Source organism: Anticarsia gemmatalis, chromosome 14 (genome assembly GCF_050436995.1).
Source record: "Anticarsia gemmatalis isolate Benzon Research Colony breed Stoneville strain chromosome 14, ilAntGemm2 primary, whole genome shotgun sequence".
Classification (NCBI taxonomy): domain Eukaryota; kingdom Metazoa; phylum Arthropoda; class Insecta; order Lepidoptera; family Erebidae; genus Anticarsia; species Anticarsia gemmatalis.
Window position 1 is genome coordinate 8,158,947 of NC_134758.1, and position 14,981 is coordinate 8,173,927.

Genomic DNA, 14,981 nt, shown 5'->3' on the forward strand with positions numbered 1-14,981 from the left:
ATTATTAACACACATAATATAAACATAATGAGGGCATTTTCGTATACATCTCAACGAACAGATTTATCGTGTAAATCTATCTTAGGAATCCGGTACAAAATTACACAAAGTAACATAAAAAATACGTACATACATCTACATATTCAAATCCAAACAAGTCCTTTAGATGTTGTTGACTAACGTTGTTATTTTTTTTTATTTTCCGCACTTGGACTTTTACTACATTAACGAAATGGAGTACTTATAACTTAACCGGCGTTTACTAAATTGGTATACAATATTATTTGCTGGTCCCGAAAGCGTTCCTTAATTTCTGACATGGCTACGTACTGTGAGAATGTGCTAAAACGTATTTGTGGTGGCATGTTCCAAATTAACTCTGTATGTATTTGTATTTTATAAGTATTACCTTTCCCCAAGATTTTTTAATGATTTCAAGTTTGATTCAGTTGCCTATTAAACAATTTACGGCCCTACGTTTTATTAACATATTCACTAGGTACCTACTAACCTAAAACCTTTTAGCAATTATCATCATTATGAGTAAAAAATACATCGTATCGCGTGGTCGAACTATCACACCTCGTAGAACTTGAGCGTAGAATAGCTACGCATGAATTCTACGAGAACTGACAACATAGTTTCCACAACTAAAAGGTTTGCTAAAGATTTTGTTCATACTATTCCCGAAGTTTATTTCCTATTTCTATCCTTAACCACAAGTAACATTCCTTTAGTTGTGTAGGTATACTTATCTTCTAATGGCTAATATACTTTTCATCTTTGCTTGTTTAATATTGTTTGTTTGATCGTTGTTTTCTTCCCTTCTGGCAATCTTCATGTGGCACCGCAAACTAACTGATACTCTCGACAACTGGGGATGATAAAATTATCAGCTGGATACAAAGAAGTCAGTCCGACGTCCTCGCATAAAGAAAATAGTAGTTCACTTTTAAACCAACTGGCTAACCTGCCCGGATTCAATCCCTTGAAAGCGAGGATTGTTAAGCAGTATGCTAAAACACCCGAAGAAATACTTCCGACAGCTGTTGAGAAATCCTTACCGTGGAGAAGGGACAGATCCACGTATAACTTTGGTATGTGTTTACTCGAAAATCGAACTGTTTTAATTGTCACTAGCGTGCATACTTGCGTCTGATGATCAACATTTTACTTTAGATTACGCTTCATTGTTTCTGTGCTACGATTACTGTAAATCATGATTATGTACAATTTTTCGTGGTAGGGCAATTAAATTTCTGTAAACACTACAGATATTTTAATTATTGTTGACCTAGTAGGGTATTATGTATCCACAATGACATGTTAATTGAATCCGTACAAGTGTTCTAACAAATACCTAATCTGATTTTGAGTAACGTGATTCTAAATTAAACATAGAATTTTCTTAACACGTTTTTGTATAGTGATACCCCGATTTACGATGCCACATCTTTAGCAGTTTCGAAGTTAGTAGTCACTTTTTCTATAGCTTTGCCTTTTGTCATGCTACTACCCTCGCTTTTCATTGTGTTATCGTACTACTCGCCTTTTCTTAGGAACTTAATCTTTGTGTATTACTCGATATCGCGCAGTTCGCGCTTGGGGTTTTATGTTGATTTCGTAATTCGGGGTATGGCTGTATTATGCTTCCATATATTATTTATATATTTACTATATTTTATTATATTCTACATGAAAATATGGTGAATATTGGTGCTTAATTACTTCATTGGACGCTTTGCAAAGATATTGATCATCCGATTCAATGTTACAACTGCATGTTATAAACACATACTATTTTTCACTCTCCATTAAAAGAATCTTTGGATATTTTGTTGAGTTAATTAAAAGTACGATGTAGCCAATCTAATTACTTTAATTATTTATGAAATATTCGAGCCTAAAAATAAGTGAAGAAATGTTAATAATAATATTAGATTGGTTACCAAAGTATTATTAATGGGTTTATTTACTAAAGACAAGTAAGTATTGCATGATTTTAATGAACTTATTAGTATGTAAGTAGCCGTCTTTGTGATACGTAAGATATAGAATGCAAATTTAATAACTCTTCACAATCGTATTAGACAGCAATTTGATCATAATGTTACTTAGTTAGTTTGCTTAGTTGTACGAGTAATTAGGTATGTAGGTATTATAGTAGTCTTAAATAAATCATATGTGAAATAAAATATCATCTTAAAACAATAAGTAATACAAAATTATGTGCAATCTAGGTTTGTATGGTTTTAGTAGGTAGATAATAAATGTAGGTGTATTACTAAAAAGGATGGATTTCTTATAGAATGTTTTAATATTTTTAGTTCCGAACGAGGACATTCTCGAAGAAGATGAGAGAAGACTGTCCGATGACAATGGTAAGAAAGTACTTAATGCATTAGTTGACTCATTTATGCTTCAAACTTTATACTTACGTGTCAATCTTAAACGAGTTAAATTAAACTATATTTGACTCTACAGTCGAACAGCTACAAATTCTGTAAATAGAATTCTAAGACCAAGTTGTCTTAGAAATCTCTTCGACGAATATGCCGTACATCTATGTGGCGTAACTACTTTAACCAATGTCAATATGGCTATACGATTCATAAAGTAGTAACACGATAAATCATAAAACTCTACACTCGCAGACACATACATGATTGTAGCAGAGCACGCCCGCGTCGCCACCCCTACGGCTACTGAAACTATGCTGCCATGGAAACGAGAGGAGGCCGAGGGGTCCGGAGCCCTCAAACAATCCGAGTTCCCCTCCTGGGCTTCCAACAAGGAGTACCTCGCGTACAGCTCACCCTCTGCCACCTTCTTAGGTAAGATTATTTGACGATCAATATGTTAACAAGTTATTATAAGAGTTCGGATTATTAATATCGTTTACAGATAAACAAATATTTATAATTAACAGAGAATAATTAATTCATATATGTACTTTGTTAAGAGCTTATTAGTATTATGAGTCAATTTTATATTTACTTTTAATTATGTAGCACTGTAACACTATCTCGTGTAAGCTCGTAGCCAGTGCTACAGAGCAACAGCTACGAATATCAGTCCCAGTTACTTAACACAATCTGAAAATATATACAACTCGCACTGTAGATAATATCACACTAAAATGGTATTAGGTAAGTAGGTGTAATAAATAATGCAAAATTATTTAGTGCCACGCATACATTTTTAAGCAGGCATCAAATAGTATTCGATTGGAAGTGAGCAGATAAGTCTAACATTTTCAAATACCACGGATGTGTAAAAATATTTTGGTGTCATTTGCCACGTAGCGTAGGTATGTACCTACATCCCCATAGCATTCGTAGAGTGCCTTTTTCATGCATTGCTTAAGGGCACATCAATTTAATGATATTCCTTAATCAAGTAGCGTCTTTCATTCGACATTAGTACTGCGTGACACCGTGCATGTTAGCTTTATATCAATTCAATAATTTTGCGGTAATAGATTAATTTAGAAAAAACTTTTAAGTGCACAGTTTTTTAAACCTTTCCATGAAATCCATACCTAGGTAAAGCTTTAATCAATTTAAAACAAGCAAGCAAGCAAGATAGTGCTGGTATAGACTTCCTATGTTCAGGATTTATTTAGAACCTACCTATCTATAAGATTAATATATGTATATTTATTATTGCACTCTATTTACCTTAGATATACTAAACTTTTACCAACTTTTTCTGACACACTTTTTTCTCTTTTCTCCCCATCCATTCCACTGTAAAAAAAACACGTCCATTATCATAACCTTCCTGACACTAGGTGGCATAGAAAAGCCAAAACACCCGAAATCTATCATAGGTCTCTTCCGAAGAGAGAGCTCTAGTTCTACACAAGGTGGTGGTGAGAGCGGAGTGGTGGTGTCAGACTCGGAAGGACATCGCGATAGTTGGAGCAAGGGAGAGGGCACCTCAAAGGATACAGCGGTGAGACAGGGACCGAGCCTACTGTCTAAACGAAGTACAAGCCTCGGGGGTCCGTCGGTACTGCTGATGGAAGACGTAGCACATTCTGATCCTCTCGGTGCGTCCAGCCGGCCTGCCAGCATCATGCAAGGACCGCACAGGGGACAATGCCGAAGAGGATCCATGTTAGAACTAACGGGGTAAGATTTTAAATCTTATTTAGACTACATTGCCTTCAAACCAAAATAAACCTGCATACTGTTTCAAAAATTGTAGCAACGATTGGTTTGTCTTATACAATATTAATTTATATTTATGTATGTTCCAGATCTTTATCCCGTGACGCTATAACAGAAGAAAAATGTAGCAAGTCGCTGCCAGAAAGCGCGTGCATGGGCGTGAGACGTCTACCTCTAGGTCAGCAGAGCCTCCCGAGGGAACCTTTTATCCGACAACTGACAATGGCTTCCACCCTTAACACCAGCTCGTCGTCTGACGACTCCTCAGACGAGAACACCTGAGTGCCCCGCCGTGGTGACCCAGACAGGTTACCACTGTTAAAATACAGGACACTAGAGTAATGTGCCATCGTTGATAAAGATACTGTGAACGTCTTAAAATAATGTACTTTATAAAAAGTGCTGTGAATCTGTGGTGTATAGTAATAACATGTAAATGAACATTGAATTAAAGTTAACTGATACACCGCCGTTTTTAACATAAGGCTGGAGATTTATCACAATTAACGAAATTGTATGGATAATGGATATGTACAAATAATGAAAGTCGTAGGTCGTCTTATACAATAAGACAGTTTAAAGGCTTCGTATTGATTTAGAGTGATGGTATTCAAGTTTTGACGACTGTTACTGTTTAATTATATTCGGAGTAGTTACTTACATTATAAGATGCGTTGATATTGTCAATCAATAATCACGATACGCACACATAAAGCGACTCTACCTATAAATCGTGCGGTATTTGATAGTTGTTTGCTTGCCAGATATTCGGAGGCTTTGAGTTATTTTGATATAGCTATACATTATGTATTTAATAAGTTGTAAATACATGAATAACATGTTAACATTGCGATGAGCGCATCATATATGAATCGGATACCTAACATAAAAATTATCTACCTATATCATTCTTGCCTTTACGTTATATTAAATTGTGAGAAATAAGATAACTTTAAAGCTACCCGAAATAATGAGTAGAAATGGGGAATTAGCTGTTTATAAAATAATAAATAATATTGCTTTAAGTACACTTATCTAAACCAGTTTATATAATTGTGTGATGTGTATTTTTGTATGCTCTTTGTAAACCAATATAACATCCAGTGATTTTGTGTGTAAGTTAACCGTTTGTATTTATAAATTAATATTATGTATGTATACATAATTAATAATAGATATTGATGATTTCAAGGACGGCGCTTGTTGCCAATGACAATACCACTAGATTATCGGAAACATTAAATGAATAAAATTTGATGTGATTTGTAGATATACTCGTAGGTAATATTTTATGTTTGCCGTTTAACAGACGCGTTTTGGAGGCTATTTTATAATTGATGGGTTTCAAAGCAGATATGTTAGAAATATAATGTTTAATTAAGCTGTGTAATACATTTAACAGATCTTCCTTTTTTATACATCTAGTTAGTCTTGATCCTTGACATTCTCTGTTGGTAACTTTTTGTTCTGTACTTAATAAAATATTTATTTAGTGACTTTAATAGTACAACCGTATGCTTACGTATGTTACTCCTTATTTCAAGTAATTTTGTAAAAGTTAAGTTTACATAATAATATTTATTTGACAAATTACTAAAAGGGGTTTACGTCTAACTGAAGAACCAAGGTAGACACGAACACAAGCATGAATTTTAATGAAGCTAGGACAATAATAAATTGTTGTTTTAGTACTCTTTTTTAAATCCTCATCATTGGCATAAATAACTTAATAGTTGTAAATAAATATGTCATTGGCAATTTGAGAGCATTTATTTGTTTTACTTTGTAACTATTGTAAAAACGCGTTAATTATAATGTAACATCAGCGCAAAATGTTGAATTGTTATTAGATTGATACGATTAAATAAATCTGTTTAAAATTAGACTAAAGCGTGGATGATTTAGTACAATAATAGTGTAGTATAATAGGGAATTATAAAAGTGGCGTGTAAATACATAAGTGAGTTGTGTTAAATATTTGTTTAAGTAAAAAAGAAAGGAAATAGGTACACCTACCGTGTAGCATCTAATTGTAAAGTGTTTCTCTTGAAATCGATTCAAAATTATGTAGAGGAAACCATCGCTTAAGCCGAAATAGGCTTTTTATCATTGCCTAAAGCTTTAAACATGGGCGGCCTCACCATGGGAACTAAAGGATCGATATAAGCATATTTTATTGGTAGTATCAATTAAATTACTGACGATTATAGTTCATTCGGGTAAATTTATCAGTACCTAAACTAGTTATACTACATATTTCCTGATTTAACATAAAAATTACGAGCCCTACTATTTTAACGTCACGATTCTTTTATCCGAATGAACTATCGTACATGTTCTCAGATCTCTTTGTAGAAATATTTCTAGTAAAATACCCTTTGTCTATTGATCTGTTGGTCTACCAATAAAAGCCTTGTAAAAGATTAGAAATAATAGGCTAAATGTCCAATGAGGATGTAAGCTAGCTTTTGTTAAATGTCGTTGTCTGAAGACTAATGAAATTAACGGGCTTAGATGATTCTACTGATGCCTAAGCAATCATTGTAATTATTACAAACACAGTTTTCCACAGTACTAAATAGTTATTAAAAGCTGAAGTAATATTCATAAGTCTTAAAAGTATATAAAAAAATCTACCTACAATATATTTTTTAACTAATTGTTTTTATTAACATTGTGATTAATGACGTGAATAGTAGTTAAACTAGCTGAGCATCACCGAATTAGTTGAATTAACTGTTATTTTGATATGTAGTACGATTATCTTCAATATTATTATAATAAATGAGAACAACTATTTATGTACTTCTATTGCATACATAAGTATTTGTATACATAACGTCTGTGCAATTTTGACCAAACTACGAATACTTATCCAATTCTATTATAAGAATTAAACTTGACTAGTATTTGATTAGTCATTCTGACTGTCGTATACGTTTAAAAACAAGTTGTACAGCGGGTGTAGGTACCTATTATTATTCTGAGAGCTATTCGTTATTTTAGAGTTATGTGTCCGCCATATTTCAATATATCTAATATGTTCATAGTATCGTAGTAATTGTTGTAAAAGTATATTTCCGATGACTTATTTTTTTTCATAATCTTAATAAATCAGAGAAAATGCTTGCTTTAATGCTTTTTTTATCGAACAGGTAGTTTTTTTAAACCACCTCTCGATAAATTACCTTAAGTACCAGAATAATAGTTAATACCCAATTAAGTGGCGGTTAACTTGGGGATAAAATGAAATTGTCCTACTTGTCCAGTTATTATTTAGACTTGCTGTAACGATACTTTTGTTATGAACACTAATTAACTAATAGCTCTCTTAATACGTAGATACACCAATCTACTTATTTTTATATGTAAAATATTACCAGAATGTTAAAAAAGTGCGTTTTGTAGTATCTAGAGAAACCTGAGGAAATGTCATTATCATGGAAACTATGTAATACTTCGTACGCATTGTTTAAGTATTGATAGCATTTTAAAATAATTACAGATCACACTAGGTATTTAATTCTAGAACTGTGCCAAACAAAATATTTAGTTTACAAGCAAGATTTGATGTTTCTTACAGTGGTTTTGTCCATGTTAAAGTTTCATTCTGTTAGTATGCATGGAAATGTTGACATTGGCCGACGCATTGTAAGAAAAATCGAGTAAAACACACAATATAGGGCATTGAAACTTATCAGTATCTATGGAAATTTAATTATGTCCCACGTATTATCTGCCTACTCATCTAATACTGAATTTCTGTGTCATCAGCTTGTTAATAGGACACAAGGCCCATTTATTGACATTATTACAGCTTATATTACTTGAAATACCCTAGGTACCTAGGTTCTTTTACCATATACCTATATTACAATATTATAGTGGTTAAAAGATTTGCCTTTCTCTGGTTTCTCAAGATAGTATCATGCACTAAGTACTAATTACTACTTAAAAATCATTAACAGTACTAATATACTGTAGCAAGCTTTGTATAATATTTGAAAATATGGTGTGTCAATTGATAAAAATAATAGTGCCTAGCGTAGAATATCTACACCGCTCATTGATTGAAGATAATGTGGTTTTCTTTTTGTACTAAAATTATTGTTAAAATTGTATTATAGTAGTACAATAGATAATATAAAATGAAATAAAAATTACACATTTGCGAGTTTAAATGCGTTTTTTTTGCTTTCAATAAACATTGATACCTTTAATTGAGTCTTTCGATTTCGGTTAGTTAAATTTCGATTTATTACATTATACTTACACATATTAATTAAGTGTTCAGTTATTCAACCAGTTACCAACATAAATACTTACAGGTATTTTTACTTATTTTTCGCTTCATCATAAATTCTTTGCATCACTTTCCTACACGTTACACAATTTCCTGTAGTTACATAAAATGTAAACCAATGATATGAAAATTACAAAAATCTCACGATTAGTTGCTATTCTATTAATAATGATCATAAAACAAAACCAGCAACAAAGATAAAAAAAATATTTGGATAAAAATATTTAAATTGCCGCGCTTTCTAACAACCAATCACGTAGAGGTTAGTTTAGGGACTGATAGTTAACTATACATCCAAGAACGTCTTACAAAATAAAAAGGTGTAACTTTTGTAATTTACTATCAAATAATGTGTATGTATTTGAGATAGATAAAGGGTAAACAAGCAGTTAGTTATTTTTTTGTTTCAATAAATCTATCAGAAAATATTTACATTTATAGCGTGCCAAAAACCTTTGATTCAAAGTAAAGTGTATAAGTCACCACATCAAAAAAGTAAAACTATCCGCTCGTTTGCTAGCCGTCTTGTGATTTTTCTCCTTGTTTCCAATTTTCATGAAAAATAACGGAAAATAGAATGTAACTGTACATTTTTATGTTACAATGGGTTTCAATTAGTTCCAAGAATCGATATGTATATGTGTTGATGACTCCCTTTACTTCAATCTGTTTATCATGTGTGGCAAATACATCAATAGAATGAAACATACTTGCGCTTTGTACTAAACTAGAACAGCGGTAAGTGGCGTGAAAAATGTTTTAGAATAAATATATTTCGTGTATAGTTTCTCCTGCAAAAGTTGTTTTAATGTCATGTTGACCTGCAAAGGTGAAGTAGTTTAGATACCAAGTGCCTTTCTAAACTGTCAGTTTGTTTTTAAAATGAACTATTATTTTTTATACCGAGAGGTAAATTCAAATTTAATCTGAGTAAGAATTTTCTGATTAGAATAGTTGTATCTGAGGTTCATCCCAATCTATAGTTTGATGAAGTGCTAGTGTAGGGTTATGTTATCTTATCAAGCAAGTCAGATATCAATAAATTTATTGTAGCAATAAGTGCCATTCTTTAAGTGTTTTTAAAATGAACTACTAAGTTTGGGCCTACAGAGATAATTTTCGGGATGTAAAAGTAATTGAGTGTGCAAAGTTTACATTTGAAGTTATTTATTTACAAACACAACAGTAGGATGTTAGTGAAGTAATCATTCCACACGCATATCTTTTGATAGTGATAACACTGGCAGGATAGACTAGTGTGTAAAACAACTTGTTTAAAATTGTCTTACCTAAGTAATCTAAGACTAAAAGTGAATTGCAAGTGATTTGTTGATAAGTGTTGTTTGTGTTCAAAGTGAAGTTTAAAAAGGGTACCTTCACAGTTACCAGACAAGATGGAGCATGCAGACCTGGTGTCGGAGATGGCTCAGGTGGAACACCTCACCACACAGGAGAGACTCCACCTAGCCCGACGGTAAGTCTTACATTTAAACATACTCTTTATAAAAACACAATTATATGCATACATTGAGGGCAATGATTATCTTGTAGGTACCTAAAACTGTTTTAAAATAATATCTTATGAGGTAGAACATACTTTGCTACTATATTTATCTCTAATGTGGCTAATAAAATCCCTATTAGTATTTTTTTATCTTGTTTTTATCATTTGTTAATAGGATTGAGTGTATTAACTAAGCAGTGGAACAATTAATTTTGTAATCTGAACTGTTTTATTGAGCAATATGATTATTATTATTTATTCATACAGAAATTGGAGCATATTTTTACATAGTATTAATGTGTTTATTTGAATTACAAATTCATTATTTGCTACTAAATTTCTAAACCTATAATACACAATGTTTTGTGTAATTGTGTGAGTATACTTAAATATATATTAAATTTATAGTATTAAAAATTAAAAAACTAAAGTATTAAAAAAGTATTATAATGCATCATTTGTTTACATTTTGTGATAAGATATTCAAGTTTAGTTGACCAATAAATGCAATATCCATGCAGTGAAAGTAACATGCATAAGGACAAATGGTGACTCAGGATTAAGGTCACAATCAAATAACTTTTAAGAAAGCTTTTAAGTAACAACTTTAAAGAGTCAATGAAATATAAATATGCTCTTTACCGTACATAGATGCAGTAATATCTTTGTAGAATATAACTATTGTAGCTCTATCAATAAAAGGTATGTAGATAATTGCATTGAAACTATTAATAATTGTCTGTACGTCAATCATAGCCTTTAAATCTTGGATATAGCAAAAAATATAATAAAGAAATGCTGCGATTGTGTTTTGTGCTAATAATTAATGTTTTATTGAATAACTCAAACCTATAATATAGGTAGTTAATTCTATTTTCATCAACAGTATTGATGACTAGGTTGTTCTAATTTAATGATACCTACTTGGGTACAAGACAGAAATAGTGTTTGTCAATACAATTTAAATATTTTGCTTGTAAACCACATACCTACATATCGGTCTTGAAAACAACAACTTAACAAGAAACATACGTATTATGATTGACATGTGTTAGTGAGAACCAAATGAGCTTATATTATCATGCATATTAGTCCTTCAGATATTTCCTCTATTACTAATACTTTTTATGGTAATAGCTGTATTAATCTTGTGATCATCTATAGAAACATGCCATACTTACAAATCATTACAGAGGTATTTGATAAAGTAATTTTTACCTGAAAGCCTTAATGTTCTAGCCTTTTTTGAGCTTGCATCATCACTTAACAGGAAAACGTTTTGTTATTAAATCTTAAATTCTACGATTTTTGCATTCCATAAGTAGATAACTTACTGTTGACTTTTGATTTGAATCTGGTCTCTTCCATCTGATGAAATCTCATGATTGAGAGTTTGATTGATCAGAAACATCTAAAAATATTCAAACAGCAGCATACCTACATGTCACCACGAAATAGTATCTACATAACAAATATGAATGAATGACATATCTGAACATTATTATTTTTAAGCCTTAAATTATTATTGGGTAATCTTTTTTCTGATATGAGTCACTCTATTATCAAAACAGTGACTTTGCTTGGACTTGAACTGCAAATATTTTAAGAAGTACCTAATGGGAAATGCCCAAGGAATGATTATTGTACGTAGTTGTTTTTTTGTAAGGAAAAAACCAGTTGATAGGTATTTTCCAATAAAACAATATTATCTAGTATACTTTTATTTTTATTTCGCAAGAAAACCTATCGAGATGTCTTCTACATCGGATCTTAAAAAAACACCGATGTACAGACAAAGTCCTGTTATAGATTTATAATGGTGTTGATTTGTTATCAAAGAAGATGCCAGTCAAAGATAAAATTTGATGTATTGAACCTCGGCTGATGTGTTTGCTCGCGTTTTTCTACAGATTAAGCCGATATGATATGATTCTCAATGATATTTCGGTACAAGCTTAGATATGTAACACTCAAATGTTGTTACAGATGTTTGTTATGATTTTAAAATGTTGTTTAATTAAATACTTTAAAAGAATGCACGTTTGATGCACTGGGGATATGGCCGCCATCCGTGACGGGTTATACACACGAGTAGGAAGTGTAACTCTCAAATACTTTATAGCTAGTCATAGTCTAGTCTGTATTGATTTATTATGTTGAAATCTTTAAAGTAGCGGTAAATAAAATACATAACTAAAGCTCGTAAGGGTATCTGTGAATCAGCTACCGGGGTTTTCATGCGGATTTATCCATTCGATTCCGTATTCCATTTCCCGCCCTGCGTGGAAACATTTTATTCTATTTTTACGAAGTGATAACTTCATAACACACGTATACACGTAATAGTGCTAACACACTATCTTTAGCATAATGTACTTGATAGAGGCTGTGGATTTTACATCGGACGCGACGATAACTGTACGACAGCGATGTTATATCCTCACTCATTCGGAAGGCTAGGCAAATTCCTAGCATCGTAATACACAATTTTATAAAATCATCTGGAAACATGGAGCCCAATCACCATATTTTCTGTCTTATAATAGCCATATATAATATATACTTTCCCTTAACTGGTATGAGAGGGATGTAATTAAAATTCCATTAAGCAGGGCACGGGGGAGTTGAAAGCATTTATAATTAATGTTATTTGTAGCCTAACGCAGCTGTAAATAAATCAGCATCGTTTTTTTCTTTGTCCCAATTCCTGTCATTGTGTCGAAAATATCCTAAACCGCTATTTTTTCTGCGAGTCTGTCTGTAGTCAGCGTATTGTGCACGGAATTGAAAAGGACACTAGCGTATTTGTTAGTGTATTTAAAGAAACGTTTGCTAAATGGACTAATATGGCCATAACGGGACTTGTGTTAATCGATGTCGTTATCGTGTCGACATTGTGTCGTCTAACGTTAAAGCCTTCATGCATAATGTCAACACGAGATAGAGCAAACAGCGCTGTGTAGCTTGTCTTGTCGGTATAAAGTTAATCCTTCGCCTACCGAACACGTCAGGGAGATTAAGGGGTTAGCTTGTATGTGATAACAGATATCAAAGTTATACTCCCACTGCGACATTCTATAGGTAAATGAAAACGTGATACAACTAGCCAAATACTGGATTTTTGTCTTTAAATCCTTGATAATAAGTAATATTTGAGTGCCTATAATAATAATGATTTATTTATCCAGTATCTCTTATCGCTCATTTAACAATGATTTAGGGTTTAACACACCAGATAAAAATAAGTACTTACTTCCGATTACGGTTTAATAGATTAGAGCACCGTCTTCCGCGTTTTTGGTCTGTTGCAGCTGCAAAGGCCGTATTGAATTCATTATGACATTCTAATGTAGGTCAGTAAGTAATCTTTTCGTTTGCAAAAGTATAGATTTCAATATTGAGCTCTCAATCCTACGCTTTGTGGCGGCGCCTAACTCGACTTAGAAAGGAAACTTTGCGTTGGTGAACTCATAAAATAACACATGTTTGTGTGTATTTAGCAAGTTATCCATATCGAATAAATATCGATGTTGTAACACAAGAGAATTTGTGTCAATCGAATATCGTAAATGTTCGTAGCAAAAGCTCGTCGAATTGATTTTGCCCCGCTTCTGTTTCGCGCCCTGTTATGTGGCGCTTAAAAGCAATAAAAACTGTCTACATTTGCATAAATATTGTTTTTATCTTCGAGATAAAATACCTACTTTAATCTGGTGTAGAACTCAATTTTTATTTCACACGCTTGATCAACCCCGGTGATTCCTCCCCGTTTTATTTTTTATGTCCGGGCACATCGTGACCTACATTTACTTATCTGTTTATTTATTAAAAGGCCATCACGGATGAATCCTAGCTGTTGTGTCATATATTATTATGTATATCTGACCATATTCACATCGACATTCCCAAAAATACTCTACTACTCCGGTCAATTTAGACATTTGACCCACGACAAATTCAGGGGAAGCTGAAAATTCTTAAAATTGTTTAAATTATAATTATAAACATTGTCTTAAAAGTCCCAACCGATCCCATGTAAGGAAAAAATTTTAGCGGGGTAATAAGGTCCAAAAAATGAGTTTTTCGCGATTTTCTTGAAAACGGTAAGTTTTATCGCAAAATTACCCCAGACATAATTTGTAGATCAGGGAATTTCCTATAAAAAAGGTATCAATAATTTTTTCCCTAAAAGCCACCGCTTCTGAGATATAACGATGCAAAACCTCTGGAAAAGGATTGTGTATTGAGAACCATTCCAAAAGTTTTCGTAAGTCTTTAGCATCTTTTTTTACTCGTGAATCACTTGCATCAACATGCTGCTCGGTCGTATCCATCCTAACATTAGCCAGATCTTCTAATTTTTCACAAACTGTATTCATTGCATGCATACTATAAACCCATTTACTTATGACACTCTGTTTTGTGCTTCTTCCTCGAGCAATACCTCCATCTGTCTTCATAGCTTTCATCATAGACTGCTCAATTACCATGTCCGTTGAAGTGCCACAGCTTAATTTGTCTGAACGTCTCACAGTGAAGAATCCTTCTGAAATTTTTTTATAGACTTCAGGATCTATGAAATTCTCTAATTGTAGCATATCCTGCAAGTATAGGTGTGCAGACTTAGCATACGGAAAATGTCCAGACGCGTGAAAGTAAGGAAGCATTTCTTTGACGCAGTTTAAATGAGCTTTCCAATCCCCCATACGTTCAGCTCTTAAAAACTCTTTAAGAATTGAAACCATATAAAAATATTGAATCCAAAGTTTCGCTGTTGGTCCTCGTTCCTCATAATCCTTAAGTTTTTGATTCAGTTTATTAAGTAAAGCTCCAGATATTTCATCATTTTCAATATCATTGTATGAAAAAATTTTATCTACTATATTTTCGATATTAATTATTAAATCAGCATCCATGATGTCATCGATTTCAACTTCTTTTAATATTATAATTGCTAAAGCAAGTTGAAGTAGTGTATGAGTGTATTATGACGCTCGCA

The 14,981-nt window shown here is 32.6% G+C and overlaps 2 protein-coding genes across 12 annotated transcripts in view; both read left to right on the plus strand.

Moving 5' to 3' along the window:
- The window catches only part of Nhe2 (Na[+]/H[+] hydrogen exchanger 2), a 46,435-nt gene extending 38,079 nt beyond the window's left edge, over window positions 1–8,356 (plus strand). For 5 of the 10 annotated variants that reach the window (XM_076122693.1, XM_076122697.1, XM_076122696.1 and 2 more), the window contains exons 16-20: window positions 897–1,097; window positions 2,328–2,381; window positions 2,655–2,834; window positions 3,794–4,136; window positions 4,265–8,356. In XM_076122693.1, the coding sequence (XP_075978808.1) occupies window positions 897–1,097; window positions 2,328–2,381; window positions 2,655–2,834; window positions 3,794–4,136; window positions 4,265–4,457 (971 nt within the window). In that variant the 3' untranslated portion in view covers window positions 4,458–8,356. The remainder of the gene's footprint in view (window positions 1–896; window positions 1,098–2,327; window positions 2,382–2,654; window positions 2,835–3,793; window positions 4,137–4,264) is intronic. The other 5 variants (XM_076122700.1, XM_076122703.1, XM_076122702.1 and 2 more) reach the window with 3 other exon arrangements.
- Window positions 8,357–8,973: 617 nt separating this feature from the next.
- Window positions 8,974–14,981, plus strand: part of MYPT-75D (Myosin phosphatase targeting subunit 75D) — a 30,074-nt gene continuing 24,066 nt past the window's right edge. For both annotated transcript variants that reach the window (XM_076122407.1, XM_076122408.1), the window contains exons 1-2: window positions 8,974–9,216; window positions 9,861–9,952. In XM_076122407.1, the coding sequence (XP_075978522.1) occupies window positions 9,873–9,952 (80 nt within the window). In that variant the 5' untranslated portion in view covers window positions 8,974–9,216; window positions 9,861–9,872. The remainder of the gene's footprint in view (window positions 9,217–9,860; window positions 9,953–14,981) is intronic.